The sequence below is a fragment of the Parambassis ranga genome, chromosome 16 (genome assembly GCF_900634625.1).
Source record: "Parambassis ranga chromosome 16, fParRan2.1, whole genome shotgun sequence".
Classification (NCBI taxonomy): domain Eukaryota; kingdom Metazoa; phylum Chordata; class Actinopteri; family Ambassidae; genus Parambassis; species Parambassis ranga.
Genome location: NC_041036.1, coordinates 5,767,597 through 5,786,112, shown reverse-complemented (window position 1 = coordinate 5,786,112; position 18,516 = coordinate 5,767,597). Strand labels below are relative to the sequence as shown.

The following is an 18,516-nucleotide window of genomic DNA, read 5'->3' as shown; positions in this document are numbered from 1 at the left end:
AACAAACAATGCTTTTCCAACTCAAATTTATAGCAGGCCAGTACTATAAATATTTTAATCCAACAGTGATCTAATCAAATAATTTAGCCAATATTTGTATGATGGAAATCCTAATTGGCTGTGACAGTTTCAAACAGTGTCCGCCTGTCTGCTCCCCCTCAGCTCAGTGCCTGCATGGTTTTGACAGCAGGGTTAAAGGTGAATGTAATTATCTTGGCCTGGAGGAGCTGAGGTGAGCCCATCAGGAGATCACAGAGAGTGTTCCTGTTGAGGCTGGGTGCTCCCTCTGAGGTGGGGTTGGACTGTTCCATTCATAATTATACAGGTCAGTTCAGGTCAAGCTTGGTGACTAAAGACCTGTGGGGGGGCCAATATGGGTCAGCAATAAGAAAATTAGGCTGCTGGCTCCTCAAATTACTGAGAAGGATTTTTTTACTGTATTGAATGTGCAAAGGAGGAGGAAGTACACTGGTGTACAGATACAGTTACATGTTACAGTCATGCTGCAGGCGGACAAAATATGCTGAATATGCAGCTTTTTATCTTTGCCAGTGGTTAGACAAAGACAGTCTGCTAATGTCAGTATACCCCTGCATTTGAATCAAAACTCATTTCAGTGCACAAATATGGAACAAATTTTGACATATGACAGGTTCAACTATTTAAATTTGACCTACTTTGATATGAAGCCTCCATGTGCATTAGCCTAGTAATTACAACATCCTGCAAGTCTCTGCTGAGCAGATGATGCAGTCAAGGGATCCACAGGGGAGTACACAGTCTGATCAGAGAGTGGTGCCCAGACAAAGCCCCAGCTTCAAGATCAATGATTACCCAGTTAGCTCAGATCACTGCCCAGCGGCCTCCTGAGGAGGGCAGAGAGTGTCTGTGGCCGTGTCCACATGGGTTAACAATTCAAGAGAGAGGGTGTGCCGTGTCTGCTTACTGCTCCTCACGTGGGGTCGTTTGCTAGATTACATGGCTGCTTTTACGGTGATCTCACTACACAGTGCATTAAGATGTTGCTGAGTGGTTTCATCACACTGACAGGGACATACAAATAATATTTGTATTTGTTTGCTTTTTCTTATGTGGACTAGACAGTTAATATAAAGAGGGTGACAAAAGGGGAAAGCAGTCATTCATCAGGAGCTGTTTTTGGCTCTTACACAGAGACATAACAACATGGTGACCTACATTATTCTACAACTCAAGAAAGACCTCAAGCCTGTACCTGATACACACCATAATGATACTCAAGAGAACCAGAAAACCACTCCACTATTCAGCTCATACTGGAGATGACCTAACCATCCCATCACTTAACCTATTTTGAAATGGCCCTTAATTCAGACAAGCTCTTTCTCCGCTCTCAGCTGTGATTTATGATACATGGCCGCAGTCCATTTTCTTGATGAATTTGATGATGACCATAGTATGGTGATTTCACCATAGCATGGTGAAAAGAAATCCTAATATTATTATTGTCTGAAAGAAAGTGTATGCTTGAATTCTATGCTTGAATTCTAATTCTTCATCTTGATTCACATAATTCAAGAGACTCTAAATGGGTGGATTTGTAATTAGTAGCAGCACAATAATCATCAATCACAACAGTAGAGTCCCATAATGTTGTGTCACGGCTGTGTGTTGGTCTCTATTGAGGGAGGTCCTGAAGTAGTAATCATGCTAGTGGTCCCTAATCAAGAATGGCAGCTGTGCATTCACCCATGAGACTCATAACATCTTAGGGTGAATGTTGTAGAAGAACACATGTTCATCTCAAACACTGTCCTCTAACTGCAACAAATAAGCTACAATAAAAATTACAATGTGAACACAGGTTTGGTAAATACCTGCTTAAAAGTGTTGAACTAAAATAAAATATACTCACATCAAAATGATCCACTTACACTGATGTCCCTTCATTGCCACATGGCTCTATGTTTGAATCACTGACCAGCAAAGTCTAAAACCAAACTCTCCCTCTAAGCCAATCTGGAGTTAGTGGTTGTTTTGGCGGTTTGAAGCTTGCGTGAATCACACTTACCCAGAAGCAGAGTGGAGCCCAACAGCATGAGTAAAGGAATCCTGCTAGTCCTCAATCACCATTCAAAAAGAAGAGAGAGAGAGAGAGAAAGAAAAAAAATCCAGCTTTGTTTGAGCATCCTTTGAACGACCTCCCAACCCCAACATCCCAAACTGAAGGCTCCTCACACACATACACTTGCATACTGCCTCCAACGCACACTCAATCAAGTCCAGTCATTCACACATGCTTGCATACAAACACACTTTCTAAACACACTCACACATGCCCTGATAACTCATGCTTTTCCGTTGCCCACAGTCACTGGCAAACAATGTCCTCCTCTCCCCTCACAGTGCACCCTTTCCCTCCCCTCCCCTCACTTCACTTCTCCTCCCACCAGCTCTGCTCCTCTCCCTTTCTTCTTTGTTGTGGGAGCTGCAATAGAGAAATTCCTTCCTTGTTAAAGCCGCCGATGGGATAGTGCGCCCAGATAGAGACAATGTATTCCAACGGCTCAGATGAACTCCCACAGTTCCCAGCCAAGAGCAGTTCTCACATGGAGGTCAGATTGTGCCAGTTTGAAATAACGACACGGCGGTGGCATTCTCACCAGCCGTGCTGCTGCTGCTGCTGCTGCTGCTCAGGTTGCTCCTGTACCAGGCAGCTAGGCGGCAAAGTGCCCCCTTTACCTTCCTAAAGCTTTTTTTTCTCTCACTCTCTCCCTCTTCTCATCTAACAAAGCCCCTCCTCTGGGCCTGACTGTGGCTCAGAGAACTCCATGCTGCTTCTGCTTGAAAAATGGGGTGCGGGGGCAAAAAAAAAGGAGAGTTTTCTAAAGACCCCTGGGCCGCCCTCGAAACATTCACATGTTAAGTGACAGCTGCCTCAGCCCATTCCTTCTCTTGATGGCGAGGCAGAGAAGTGCAGGCTACAAAAGAAGGGACCCACACCCACCCTGCTATCTATCCATTCACACATGCACCCCCAACCCCCTTGCAGTCCCAGATTCCCCATTCACAGTCAGTGCAGCGGTCTCCACAGCAGCAACAAAGACAACTAATTACTGTAAAACATCTCAGATTACTTTTCAACTCACTTGCAGCCATTGCAAACCCAAACCCATAAACAAAGAGACTGGAAGCAAACACAAAATAGAAGATAATGCACAGCCTTTTTCTGTGCTTTTGGCATGGGAAAGCAAAGGAAGGACCCCTATGGTGAAATTCTATCATGTCCCATTTAAATAAGTCACAATATTTGTCTAAGAAAGCAGCACAACAAGCATATTGTAAGCCAATGCCAGTACACAAACATATATTGGCATTTCCTTTGTGTTTGTGAGGCCAGTGAGATGAATGCAGAAAGTAAATACCTCTCTGGAAATATGTGCAGGAGCGCTATAATCTTATAGAAGCGTGCACACAGGTGACTGTCTTACCAAAGAACACTTCCAGCCCAAATCCTGCCCTCTTTATCCCTTCTGTCTTTCTCCAGCCAACCAAAATAATCAAGCAATCGACCGATGCATGCATGCATGTACAGTACACACCCACACACTCTCTCTCCCTCTGTCAAAATACAAATGGATACTGTACACACCCGCCACTTAGTGTTCCTCCCTAATCCACAAGGACATTACAGTTACCATTAATCAACAAAATGCATGACAATTATATGTTTAAAATCAACAGATAAATAAATATAGAGTTTTCCCTGATTTAAAGACAACAGACAACAGAATACTAGCCCATGCAGGAATGTCTGTGAGCACTCCTCTGTGCAGGTCCATATAACACATAATAAAATATCATATAATCAATACCACTTTCTCCAGTGTAAAGTGCCTACCGTGTTACATGTGAGTGGAAATACCTTAAGTATGACGTGTACAGAGCCCTGATTTATTCAGTGAGGATCGCAGGAACAGAATGAAACTTCATTAACAGAGAGTTATAAATGATTCTGCTATAATCTACAAGAGCTCCAACAGGGTGGTTTGAGGCTGTACAGTGATTATGCGAACAGAATGCTAACAACCAATCCTTTGGTTAGGACCTTAAGATGTTTGTATTTCAGACCAAATCTAAACCAAAGCTAAGACTATTTTCTCTGTAGCTTTAATAGTCATTAACATAATTCACTCAAGACAAAAGGCATGAACCTCATTGGTGCTTACAGTAAAAGTCACACAGACTTAGATGAATAGGGACCATAAATTGTACGGCAATCAATGCAGCAACAGCTGTTGTGAGACTTTTTGCTGGATTGCATCCCTTAAAACTATTGGTAGTGCTAGTAAAAATGATATGATGTAAAATGATTTGCTGCTGTTCTAACCTTAAAACAGTCTTTCAAATTATTTTCCTGGGTAGAGTAGCATTAAAATCCTCTCTATTAATGATGATGATTAAGACTCTAGAGGTTGTAAAGAAGTGTTTTTCGCAGTGACCATCAATCTCTGCATCACTGTTACTGCCCTATTTCAGTCCCCACAATCCTACAGCCTGATGTAGCCTGGTGATAAAAAAAGCAATGGCAAAAGAAAAGACAACTGGAAATGCCGGTCACTGTGGCTGAGAGAGCCAGTGAATTGAATAGAATGACAGAATGACCCTTGCAGGGTCAAGTTATTTGACCCCTGAGAACTCCACTGCTGGTGCAAGGGTTCCCAGTCGTGTCTTAACTATACTATAAAGATGCCTCCCACATTAACAGCAATATAGCAGGTCAATTGCAACTGAATCAACTGACTCTTTACTCTCTTTACTTTTGCTACTTTGTTTACTACATTCACCCAGCTGCTACAAGCGTCTCCACCATTTTATGTTGTCTCGAGTATTAGCTGCACTACAATCACATGACCACAGGAGGGTGCAGCTACATAAACACTAGTTACCCTACTTTTGTTTTTGTGGCTTACTTTGGAGCACCATTGGCTCAGACTGTTTAGTTGTAAAAGATGCGCACACTCACTGATAGCTGCTTCTCTGGGTCACTTGGAGAGCTCATGTTTTTAGCTGTTTAAAGATAAAGGAAGGCCCACATTCCCTCTCTGCCCTCTCTTTATCTGAAAGGAGCTGGCAGTGATGAGGTACCACTTTGCCAGGAAGACATTGTTGTAAAACCATGACACCTGATCCCTGCTTTCAGCATCCTCCAGCCCCCTCTGTACTAATTAAAAGCTTTGCCAAAAAATCTCCCCTCTCCATTTCACAGTTGGTGCACACATGGCTTTAAAAAAACAGAGCTGATGTGGTTGTAGAGCATCTGGCTCACTATTATTGTAGCAAAACGTGGCAAAATCAGCTTTTTCCTTTTTTCCTTTAGCAGCCATTGTGTTCCTTCATATCATGTGATAATGGAGTGGACACAGGTTTAGGAATGAAATAAGAAGCTTCCAAATTAATGTGATTTCAAATTAGTGTCCAAAGGGAGCCTAAATTTGATCACACATCCCTTGTGCCAGAGAAAAAAAAGATTAATTTTGGGGGCTTGTATTCCTCTTCCTCTGCTACTTCAACCTCTCTGCTGCCTTCAAATTAAATAAGACCTCGGTGCCTCCTCTACAGAACATGGTAATTAGCCCTCTTCATGAGAAATGAAAAAAAGAGGGGGGTCCCCTTTTGAGGGTCAAAGCAGAAGCACCATTCACCGTGCACACTATCATTTATCACCAAAAGAGGTTGCTTCCAAGAAAAGTGGATGAAAGGCTGATAGGCTTCCCTACTGGGTTGCTTGGGGCCTGCTGGGCTGCCTGGATACTGGAAATCACAGTCATGGGTGAGAGGAGGATTTAGCCACTTGGGGATAGAGGAGTTCAACCACATCATCTACTCTGTGTTTCATTCAATTGCTCCCAGGAAGAGAGGATTTACAGCCATAAGTCCACATTTTCTACTGAGAACAGGAAAGCACTGGCAATGAAAGAAGAGGGCCCCGTATAGCCATTAGCCCCGATATAGTGCGTGAATCAAAAAATCTCTTATGGGGGAAATTACCTAAAGTGCTATAGGATAAAAATCAATTAGCCACGCCAAACAGGAGGAAAACAATCTTTCTTAATTCCAGAAGACAGATTTATTTTATCGCCATCTAAGCTGTTTTATTATTCATGTGATGCACAGCAATGAAAACAAGCCCACTTTTCTTAAAGGTTATGACAGTGTCAAAGAGCAGATATGCTGTTTGCTGGCTGTCAGAGACAGAGAGGGGAGGATAATAGGCTGTGATCTCTCACCTCCCTTCCTCAGTCTGTCTGTACAAAGCTGATTTGGGATGCAGTGTCTGCCACAGACTCAGGGAAACCAGAGACCTTTAAAACACAGAGAGTCTTTATCCAGAAGAACCACATCAGCAGGGGGTGGGCAGGGAAACAGAGACAAGAACTTTTGACCTTAACCTGACTATCAGAGTGAAGCGTTTTTGACTTGTCAGTTATATTTTGTTCTCTCCTCCTGTTACGTGAAAATTTAGCATTACAAATGGCATGTTCATCTCGTTCATGTGGGACAAGATTGGTGCACAAAACAATACATTAAATCATGTGACTATTTCACAGGAAAAAAACAAAAACATATGTTGATTCTATATATGTATATGTTTGATATGGTATTGGGTTGAATAACTTCCCCGGTGGAGGTAGGGCTTGCACAGTAAAGTAACTTGGTGCATGTGGAAGACGTTTACATATGAATATGTCCTAAACATGGAGGCCATCCACACCATCTATGCACAATAGTGGCAAATTGTGCTTTACATCCCTTTAATAATCTCATTAGTAGGTGAGTGAACTTTATTAATAGTTCTTGTTATATTGCTTTAGGGTAATTAAGGTCCCTTGAACAGCCTGGCATTTCCATTTAAACACTTCTTATATTCACTTATAATTATGCCTGACAACCTCCAGTTCGCAGCTCCTGTATTTTAGAGTTCATGGGAAACCACTTTGTGATGTGCCGGTGCTTGTCTTGTGTTAAGGAGCAGGTGTGTAACTCTCCCTCCTGGGTCTGTATGTTGGGGGGCTGCTGAGGGATGCCCTCTTTCACGCTGCTAACTAACGAGTCCCTCAGGCCCAGACTGGAACCAGCAGTGCAGCAGACTAACGGCAATTACCATGACAAAGGTCTGTGGTCGGATGCAGTATGATAAAGGCATGGTAGAGATAAAAAAAAGACACCCCCTTATTTCACGCACTCTCACTGGGGGTCGGACTAAAGCTCCCCAAAAGCATTTAAGATTTCGCTATGTGATAAGACATGCCTGAGCATCTTACACAGCAGTCCTAATGGAAATAAGGGATTATTTTTAAGCCATGTAAAAAGAATATTTAAGATGTAAAACTCTCAAACTCTCCTTAAGATGCTACAGTCAAAGGTCATTCAGGTTAGCCAGATTTATTGCTGCACAATTGATCAAGTCAATTTGCTGACTGTTTTTTAAATTGCACTAGAGGTACAGGTATCATAACTTTCTTCCCAGAAATGCACATTTGTATTTCAACCAGTAACAATAGCAGTGATGATTTGCTGTATAAATACTGCTATAATGGTTGTATGATAAAACATAGTTGTGTTCAATAAATGCCTGCATAGTCAGATCTGAGCAATCCTACCATAAAGATCTTGCTTTTCTTTTTTTCTTTTCTCTGCCCCTTCTGCCTCTTCCTCCCATCTGAGTCTGATGTCTTTTCAGTGTGTTCGTTCATGTGTGCAGAGGGCCTCCAATGCCAAGCACTTCTTTAGCCTGGCTGTCCAGGCCAGGCACAATGGGGCCTGATTCCCCAGCCCCTCTGTCCCCTGTGGCCTAAAGAAGTCTCCCTGCAGGAGTGGAGAAGGACCACCTCGGTATCCGTCTGAGTATTTGAAACTCACAAAAGTGTTGGTATACTGAATCACATAAATCATTGGTTCAGCTTTCTTCCTGTTTCTTTGCTCTTGTGACAAAACAAGAGGTAACACCAGGTTTGACACATTTACAATAAATAGCCTATGATTATGATGCAACATATGAGGCAACATTATGAAGTCACCCATCACTGTATAAAGTAGCAAGTCATGTGTTGTTTTAGTGTTATATTATAGTGTGTGGTGCCCTTAGCCCATACTGTAAATCTTTAGTAATACCATAGCGCTTTGTCTGTTGGCCCACAGTTACAGCTACAGTAACACATTTGAATTACATGTGTGTGTGTGTGTGCATATTTTGCTTTCTCATTTCTAGTTATAAAGGGACATTAAAGAGTGACCCTGCTTCTTGTCACTTGATTTTAATACAGTGTTGTTGCATTGTTTCTTTGTATATTGTAGTGCACAAATGTTACACATGGGGACAAAAAAAAATGAAGCCGAAGCTGAACAGATGGATTTTTCTCACGTAGACACACTTGGCAGGAAGCCCACAAACACAACACAATGAATCCCTGATAATATTAAACAACATAAAACAGAACAGCTGAAAGCATGCAGTGGTGCTTTTATGGTGACTTTTCCATGACAGACAGACAGATAAGACAGTAAACCTGACTGACCCTGGGGTCCAGATGCGGTAGCCTCATCTCCATGTTCTTGAGCCACTGTCTGAGCGCTCTGATTTGACCCCTGAACTCACACTGCCACTGGCTCATGTCCTCCACGTCCCTCCTGAAACAGAACACAGCACAATAGAACTGTGGGAAAATTCAAATTGATCACATTATACAGTTTAATCAAAATTAATAGACAGGTAATTCTAAATGATGGCATATGCAGTAACAGAATATGTTATTGTAATATTTCATTCGACCCACTACAAGAATTTTGATGAAGACAAATGGTTCCTTGCTTATCAGAGGAATACACATTAGCAAAATATCTCATTAGAAAGGCATCTGCGCTTTCAGTCTGCTGAGCTGGAGCCTTACTTTTCTTGTTTCACTATGTTACAATTAGATGTTTTACTCAGTGAGCCTACTACACAATTCTTAGCTCTGTCTTTGTGTTGTTGCAAAATGCAGACGCACCGGTCTACAAAGCTGATACAATTCACCAACTGTTGACACAGCCTGTGTGTTTTGTTTAATCTGACTGTTGGTGGCCACATTCAGTCAAGTGGGCATTCATTTCTTTGGATTGGTGTGATGAAGCAGAGCCTTTCATTTGTGCAAGTGATAAAAATATGCCAGTTTGTCGAGGTCATCAGTTATTTAGCACTTATTGTCTTGTTTAAGGAATGATGACCTTGTGCAGTAGCATACCCATATGTCTGATCCTGTGATGGAGGCGTTGGCGATGTGAACAAATCACCTCCTTTATCCTGCAAGAAAACAAAGGAAGCATAATAAACAACCATGTTAATTCCACCTATTTGAGCTGCCAATGTTGAATCAGCAATTTATCACTGTACAGGATACAATGTTTTTATTGTTCTCTATGCTCTTACCTCCCTGCCATCAGCTTCAAATGCAGGGGTTGCTGGGAAGGAATGGGTCAGTTCACTGTAGTCAAGGGAGCTGAGTGAAGAATTCACGGAGGTGAGTGCCCCGTTGCTCCTGTTGGCCTGCTGCTCCATCAAACCCACTGGCTAGTGTTGGCACACAGAGCAAAATATGTATGCATCTATTGTGAAGGTATAAAGTATAAATCCACATGCAATGCAGACCAGTAGTTTGTAATCTAAAGGGGCTAAGGTACTGAGAAGGTGTCTGTGTAAATATCTAAATGATCTAACTGATAATTTTAGTAGTACACAGGGATTATGCTAGACATAGACACACATCTTCCTTTATCTAATATACTCTAATATTCAGTTTATTTCATGCTTATTTTGTGTTGTTGTATGTTCATTTAGTGCCAGTTATCATTATAACAAAAGTTGGATAGGGTAACTCTAACTTCCTTTAGTAAACTGGTTCACAAATCATGACCTCAATGATTTCTATAGATTTAAATATAGGCTGAATGAATGAATGAATGAATGAATGCAAATGGTAAAGTAGGTTAAAGTACATTGCACATGAGATTTTGTCGGTGTAACACTGCCCTCGTGTGGTCAACAATTGCAGAACGCTGTATGGCTAGCAAGTTTATCCATACATTACACCAAGCTGCTGGTTTCACTATTATATCAAGAGAATCGTCATGAAATTATAGCTTGATGCTGTGTTTTAACACCGATTTGCTTTGATATGGAATTACTAGGAGTAAAAAACTACATCAAAATAGCTTCACATTATTGAGGACTGATGTATAAATGACAAGAATGCCTCTTTAGAGCATATTTATTTACAACATAGCATTTAGTTCACATACAACAGAATCCTCATTCTATCATTCTAAGCAAAATCTGCCCGTGTAAGCAAAACCAGCCCGTTAGTATGTTTATATCTATATTGCTTAGGTCGAAATCAGCGCACATAAATCAGATATTTTTTTCTATTTTACATCCCCACCCTTCCCACAGTATCATTTGTAAAGTTAGTATAACATGCAAATTCATAATATGAAAAACATAATGAAAACAAATGAAATGAAAAACAGATATACAGAAGTAAAACAGATGCAAACACAAATAAAGCTGTTTTTGAGTAAGGCAAAAATGTCAGCTAAAAGGAGTTCACCTGGTATAATACATACATTCATGCAATGTGGTGCTGTATCAAACACAATTTCTGTCATAGGCACTTTGGTTGGACTGAATTTACAGTCAGATAATACAAAAACACAGTAAACTCAGATGGATGTGCTGTTGTATCATAGTTTATCCCAATTTAAAACAAGTGTACACACACAGGTGTGTATTCTTTGGGAGTGTATCAAAAATGACTACATAAAATATCACTATTAGCATTCAAGTAATAAATACATGAAAAAAGAAAATGAGTTAAGAGTGTTCCTAGAAAGGCATCCCAAGATGGTGTCGACTCAGCCTCAGTTTTCTTCAAGTGTGATGCATAATGGAAGAAAGGACATACTCAATGGCATCTAGAAACAAAAGAAAATGACTATGAAATACAAGCAAAATAACATAAATCATGCAGTGACAAAAACAAAAAAATTGATGGAAAATATATAAATGCAGATGAAGCTTTGTTTTTTAAATAATTCTTTAAAATGAGGTACATTTCTAAAACAGGTATGTGCTGTACCTGCTTAACTGTGTGGGGATGACCTGGACTCACAAATCCGTACATGGTGATGACGGGACTGTATGCTGCAGCCAACTGAGTATCTGTACTCTGATGATGGAGTCTGAAGGACTGAGGCAGCTGTGAAAAAAGGATTAAAAAAAAGCAGTAATTAGAGTTGGGCATAGAAAATGTTCACAGGAGATGTGATTCAATGGCAATAAGAGAGGCAATGGCAACTGAAGAAAATGACCAACAGAATAAACACAAAGTAAAATTTTAAAAGATGCAAAAAAATAATGTTAACTTACAAGAATGAAAATAACAGGAGGCAGGTCTTTGTGGGAGATCAGGATCAAGTCTGACATCATCTTGGGATTTAACAGGAACACTTGATTGATGGTAAATATGAGCAATCCAAAAAATTTGGAGTGTTTAAAAGAATAATGAAATAAACTTAAAAGGATGCAAAAGTCCACTGATTACAAATGGCCAGTAGCACCAGGGTTTCAGAACAATCTGCATCATTTTAATTGTGGCACTTATTTTTAATGTTGCATCCTTGTAGTGTGTCTCATTTGGTAGTGTTTTAATAATCTGTGCTGCAATAATTTGCTGGGTACAGTGTACAGTTACCCAGGCATACAATAACAATAAAACATGGACACATATTTTGTCTATACTTTATACAAACATTCAGAAATTTGAAGGCAACTACATATTTTTGTTAAAAACAATAGAACTATGTTGATTCAGTACTGCATTACTAGTAATGTCAAAAAAGATAAAAAATAGACAAATATTCTTGAATGTCAAAGGAATACTGGAAAATATTTCAGTTTGACATACATACAGTATATATTAGTTTCAGAAAGCACAAGTATACATCTTTTAACAGGTGTAAAATAAAAACTATAAAGTCACTTTAAAACAGCGGAAATGCCATGCTTTGCTTTGAAAAATATAAGCAGACTTGGTAGACAGTACTAAGTGAAAAATTTTTTTTTATATATCTAGCAAGGCTAGGTAATGTTTCCATATAGGAGGCGCATGTTTAGACAGATGTTACTGAATATATGTGAAAAAAAATCAGTCTAGGAAACTCTTCTTTTGACCACATGCATGAAAGAATAAATAAATTATATGTTTTCTTGTTAGAAATGCAACTGTAAAGTGCATTAGTATTGTTGGATCTTTGTCACAAGTTATTAGAAAAAGAGCTAGCTAATCAGAATCTGCGACCGTAGCTAGAAGAAGATGACGTGAAGGAGGAGGATGAGAAGTTCATGCTGAAGCCAGAGCCAGCATCGACGCTGCCTCTCCTGGAGCCTGATCGAGATCCGGTCCTGGAGCCAGACCGAGAGCCGTATGCAGATCCAGAGCCACTGACATTGTAGGGACTGTAGAGGCCTTTGCTAGACTGTGAGGAGGCCTCCAGAAGCCTTAGACCAGATCCCTCTTCCACCATGCTTCTGTCCATAGCATCTTTGAAGGAGATTTTCAGTTTGGTTTTTGGGCATGTTAGATATTTAGAGTAGGCACTGACATCTCTCAGTTTCTGGGCAGTGCGGGCATCAATTGTGCCTTTTCTGATGGATTCATCTAGTGTCACACGTCCCTCAACCTCAGGCTCAATAAGTCCACCGGTCAGATACTGAACCTCGAGGAAACGTTGGCCAGCTTCATAATACAGCCAACCCTTCTTCAGGGCCTGAGAGGCAGACATCTTCACTTTAGTTCTGGGATCTTCAAATCCATTGAATGCTTTCTGAGCCAGATTGAGGCGATCAACCATGACTTTATCCACAAAGCCCTTTTCTGTGGCATCAGTGACTGAGAACCTTTCTCCACTTGTGGGGTCAATTATTCCCCCAGTGCAGGCTTGGGCTTCCAACAATCTTTGGCCTGTAATGTTGTCTACCAGGTTTCTGTGCATTGCCTCAGTAATGGACACCTTCTCTAGTGTGTCAATGTCCAGTATTCCTGCTATTGGGCCAGTCTCCTCTGTTGGGTCATTCCATATCATGGCAGGTGGTTTAATAGAGGGAATGGGGCTCATGGAGGAGGAATAGGTGGAACCACTGGTGGAACCAAAAGAGGATGAGCGAGAACGGAAGCCCCCCATGTTTCCAGAAAGCATGTCAGCAAACTCTGTGATGGACAGATTTCCAGCTCGGTATGTATCAAGGGCATTCTGGTCAATAAGGCCACGTGAAATAGCATCATCAACATCATACTGTCTTCCTGATCTCCTGTCAATAATCATGGACTTTACAGTGCCATCAGAGGATGTCATTGTGATCTCTTCCCATTCACACTCCTGCTCAGCAAGCTCCAGGTAGGTTTGGTGGTCAATGAGACCCTTCCTGTAGGCCTCATACACAGTCATCTCTTTGCCTGTCTCTGGGTCTACAATGACAACTCTGCGTTTGCGAACTGAGGATTTGGAGGAGGTCTTTCTTTCCCGGTTCTTTTCTTTCAGTAACAGGAGCACCAGACCGCTGTCAGGGTCTGTGATACACCTCTCCATCAGCTGGAGGTAGGTAAGGTTTTCCTCAGTGTTCGGATCAAAAAAGCCTTTGGTGTCATCAGATGGATCTGTCAGGATCTCATTCATTTCCTCATCAAAGAAGCCACGTTTGTAGGCAATCTCAACTGGCAGACGATGACTCTCCTCTGGGTCAATGATCCCACCAGTGGCAATCTGGGCTTCCAGGAGACGTATACCATGATCTTTCAGGATGAGCCCCTTTTTCATGGCCTGGAACAAGGAGATTGTCTTGCCTGAATAAGGATCTCTGTATCCTGTCACTGCACGCTCAGCTGAAAGAAGTTTGTCTTTGAACTCTGGGCCCACAATTCCCATCTTCACTGCTTCGTTGACTGTCAGTTTTAGGTTTTTGATTGGATCAATGACATACCCTGTGGCTGCCTGGGCCTCAAGGAGTTCAAATGCAGTGCCTGGCCTAATCATGTTCTTCTTCATGGCCTGGTAAACTGATAGACGTTCCTTTGTGGACTCCAAAAATACACCAGCAATACAGCTTGTGCCCTCAAGGTACCTTGATAGCCTAGTGCTGACCTCCTCCACTGAAATAAGACCTTCGTTCAGATCAGAGACAGTCTGCTGGTCGATAATTTGTGAGCGAATTAGCTCCTCCATTGTGATCTGTTTTCTCAGACCCTTGAAAGTCAGCCTCTTGTCTCCCAGGGAGAGGAGGCGCAGGCCACCATCTACCTTGCATCTCTTGAGCAATTGTGCATATGACAGCTTCTCATCAGTGACAGGATCAGTGAACCCCTTAACTTCGTCAGTCAGTCTCTCATTGGTTTCCTTGTTGATATAACCTCTTTGCATGGCAATGTCTGCAGGTAGGTGGAACTGGAACTCAGGATCAATAATACCACCAGTGGCAGTTTGAGCCTCTAACATTTTCAGAGCATAGTCCTCTAGAACAAGATCCTTTTTCATGGCTTGGAAAAGAGATATAATTTTACCACTGTAGGGATCCTTGTATCCTGTGACAGCTCTTTCAGCTGAAAGTAGCTTATCATGGATCTCAGGGCCAACAACGCCCTTACGGACAGCCTCATCCACAGTGAGTGTCTCATTCTTCACTGGATCAACGATGAATCCTGTGGCAGCTTGTGCTTCTAGAAGGTTGAGGCCAATTTCTGGTTTAATGAAACCTCTCTTTATTGCTTGGTATATGCTCATCTTGGAGCTTGACTCTGTTGTGACACCAGCAACACAGCCTGTGCCATAGAGATACTGCTTCACACTGGTCAACTCCATTATGTTACAGATGTCTCTCTTGCCCTGCTTAAGAAGGTTGTATGTTTCTAAGTCAATGATGCGGGCACTGTAGAGCTCCTCAATAGTTATTCTTCTCCTTATGGTCTTATAGGAGAGTGGACTATCATTTCTGATAATCTCTCTTTGTTCCATGATCTCAATGATAATGATGATCATCCGCTCTTTAGTGATTTTACCAGAGCGATATTCATCCATGAGCTTCTGCCGTTCCTGCTCTGGAAGCAAATTTGAGTTCATGACATCCCAGAGGTTCAGTGGTTTGTCAGCTAATCCCTCAATTGGAATGTCAATCTGTGTGTTGGTCAAGTCACTCTGGGTTTGCTCCTCTGTGTAGAGGTATGTCTTCTCAACAACAGTTGGAGACTGAGGCTTTGAGAGTGGAAGAATGTACAGGCCTGTGTCAGCATCTCTTTGGCATTTGTCTTTAAGCTGTCTGTAGGTTGCATTTTCATCAGTTCCTGGGTCAGAGAAAGCCTTATTCTCATCACACGGTTCAGAAAGGGTCTTAGCGATGTCTTTGCTGAAAATGTTTTTCTGGTATGCAACCTCAGTGGGGACACGGTGGCTGTTTACAGGGTCAATGATTCCTCCACTGACCATCTGTGCTTCCAGCAGGGGCATGGCATGTTCTCTCAGGATGAGATCTTTTTGCATTGCTTCAAAGAGGGAGATTTTCTTGCCTGTGAATGGATCTTTATAGCCAGTGACAGCCTTTTCTGCAGAGAGGAGTTTCTCATGTAGTTCTGGACCAACTACTCCTGACTTGACTGCTTCATCTACTGACAGGCATTGGTTCTTCACTGGATCTACAATGAATCCAGTAGCAGCCTGAGCCTCGAGAAGAGAAAGACCAGTGTTGTGTCGGAGGAGCTTCTTCTTCATAGCTTGGTAAACGCTTATTTTCTCTTTTGTTGGTTCTAAGTAGATGCCAGCAATGCTATCAGAGCCCTGAAGGTATTTGTTGACATTGGGATTCTCACTGACCTGTTTAGGTGTTGTTTTGCCTTGTTGAAGGAGATCAAAGGTTGGTTTGTCAATGATTTTGGAATCATACAGAGAACTTGCTGGGACAGGAGCTCTGAGTCCCTTGAAGCTGGACTGTTCACGTTTCTTGGCTTCCTTCTCATCCACAACAGTGATAATAATCTTAATTATTTTCTCGATTGTAACCTTTCCAGATCTAAACTGTCTGAGCAGATCAAGTCTCTGCTCCTCAGTGAGATACTCCGAGTGGATGATTTCCCAAAGGGTCACCTTCCTACCCTTAAATGGACCATAGTCAAGCTCCACAGTTGCCTGAGTCATAGCCTCTTTAGTCTGGGTCTCGGTGTATTTTTGCTCTTCTTTTGCATTGATCGCTTCATCAGAAAGAGGCAGGAGCTGGAGACCAGTTTTCTTGTCAGTGACAGACCTTTTGAAGAGCTCTGCATATGTGACATTTTCTTTTGTGTTGGGGTCATAGAAGCATTTAGTTTCATCAGTGGGGCTGTTCAAAGCCTGTTTCATTTCATCATCAAAGTAATTTCTCTTGCAAGCCACATCGTGAGGAATACGATGGCTTTTCACAGGATCAATAATGCCACCTGTGGTAATTTGGGCATCAAGAAGTCGGATTCCTTGCTCTTTAGGAATGAGATCTTTTTTCATTGCTTGGAACAGTGATACAGTCTTTCCAGTGTAGGGATCTCTGTAGCCTGTAACAGCTCTCTCTGCAGACAGAAGTTTTTCATGCAGCTCTGGACCAACAGCACCTGCTTTGACAGCCTCATCAACAGTATATTTCTGATTTTGAACAGGGTCAACCACGTAGCCTGTTCCTGCTTGGGCTTCGAGCATGTGCAAGGCAGGCCCAGGTCTCATCATGTCCTTTTTCATTGCTTGATAGAAGGACATTGTCTCCTTGGATGAGTCAATGACTACACCTGCAATGCAGTTTGTACCCTTCAGTGCTTTGTGGACAGGTCCCATTTCAGACACCTCCTTGACTGTCTTATTGCCCTTGTGCAACTTGTTGTACAGATCTTTATCAATGATTTTGGATTCCAGGAGCTCAGAAGCAGGCACAGGTGCCCTCAGACCATCAAATGTAATTTCATTCTTCTTCTCTTTCTCCTCAGCCACAGTAATCACAATCTTGATGATTTTTTCAATTGTGATTTTGCCTGTCTTGTACTGACGAAGAAGATCCTTCTTCTGGTCTTCAGTGAAGTACTCAGAGTTGATGATCTCCCAGATGGTGACAGTCTTTCCCTTGAATCTTCCAAATGGCACAGACACAGTTGTTTTGCTGAAGACATCCTTTGTCTCTTCCTCAGTGTACATACTAGAGCATTGAGCTGCTTTGTCAGTGATTGGCAAGAGCAAAAGACCAGTGTCTGGATCAGTATTGCACCGTGCCATCAGCTCAGAATATGTCAAAGGTTCTTGAGTGCTGGGGTCAAAGTATCCCTTTGTATCATCTGTAGGTTTCTCCATAATCTTATTCATTTCTGCATCATACTGCCCCTGTTTATAGGCTGTTTCATTGGGCACACGGTGGCTGTTGATCGGGTCAACAATGCCACCGGTGGCAAGCTGAGCCTCAAGGACTCGGATGGCATGATCATGTTCAATCAGACCCTTTTTCATTGCTTCAAAGACAGATATCTTTCCACCAGTGTATGGATCTTTGTAACCAACAACAGCCCTCTCAGCTGAAAGCATTTTGTCATGTAATTCAGGGCCGATCACAGCTTCCTTGACAGCCTCATTAACAGAAAGTTTCTGGTTCTTAACAGGGTCTAACATATAACCTGTGGCTGCCTGTGCTTCCAGAAGGACCATGGCTGTGCCAGGGGTGATCTTCTTCTCTTTTGATGCTTGATAGATTGACATTTTTTGGTTAGCGGGTGTCAAAACACCAGCAATGGCGTTCTTTCCTTTAAGGATTTTCTTAAGATTCTCAGTCTCACCAAGCTCTTGAACTGTGGTTTTGCCATTTTTCAGCTTTTCGAAATCCTTCTTGGGTAGAAGACCAAGGTCATGAAGTCTGCTTGCAGGTACCTTATCGCGAATGCCATCAAAAGACAAAGGATCTGGTCTCTTGTCCAGTCCATCGACTGCATCACCAGCACCATTGTAAACTTTCTTTGTTGTCTCCACCATTGTAACATGGATGAGGTCCTTGTCTGGGACTTTCTGGGCTTCTTCAAGCTGCTGAAGCTTCTCGCGCAATTTTTGGTTTTCTTCTGCAAGAATCCTTTCCTGCTCCAGTCTCTTCTTCTCCAGATCCTGCATTTGTTTTTGCTTGTTAAGCATCTCAATCTCAGCCTCTTTCTGTTTACTGAGTGCTGCATCCATGGTAGCTTGGAGTTTCTTCTTCTCCTCCTCCATTTGGTGTTTCTGGCGCTCCTGTTCATCTTTGAGAGCTTTGGCCTTCTTCACTTCTTCTTCAAATTGGCTTTCCAGCTTCTTTTTCTCCTCTTCAATTAGCTTCTCCTTCTTTAACAACATCTCCTTTTCTGACAGGAATGTCTGCTGGAGCATTGTCTTCTCATGCTCTATTTGTTTCTGCTGTGCATCAGCAAT

General features: G+C 42.0%; 2 protein-coding genes across 26 annotated transcripts in view; both read right to left on the bottom strand.

The window, feature by feature from the left end:
* Positions 1-11,503, bottom strand: part of macf1b (microtubule actin crosslinking factor 1b) — a 25,413-nt gene extending 13,910 nt beyond the window's left edge. Inside the window, exons 1-5 of the mRNA XM_028425252.1 lie at positions 11,444-11,503; positions 11,154-11,273; positions 9,449-9,589; positions 9,264-9,322; positions 8,559-8,670 (exon numbers count right to left, since the gene is read on the bottom strand). Of these exons, the coding sequence (XP_028281053.1) occupies positions 8,559-8,670; positions 9,264-9,322; positions 9,449-9,589; positions 11,154-11,273; positions 11,444-11,503 (492 nt within the window). The remainder of the gene's footprint in view (positions 1-8,558; positions 8,671-9,263; positions 9,323-9,448; positions 9,590-11,153; positions 11,274-11,443) is intronic.
* Positions 10,269-18,516, bottom strand: part of LOC114448072 (plectin-like) — a 97,572-nt gene continuing 89,324 nt past the window's right edge. For 18 of the 25 annotated variants that reach the window (XM_028424735.1, XM_028424753.1, XM_028424736.1 and 15 more), the window contains one exon: positions 11,640-18,516. In XM_028424735.1, coding sequence (XP_028280536.1) covers positions 12,361-18,516 — 6,156 coding nt within the window. In that variant the 3' untranslated portion in view covers positions 11,640-12,360. Of the gene's footprint in view, positions 10,990-11,153; positions 11,274-11,443 lie in introns of those variants that run through there. The other 7 variants (XM_028424731.1, XM_028424730.1, XM_028424734.1 and 4 more) reach the window with 2 other exon arrangements.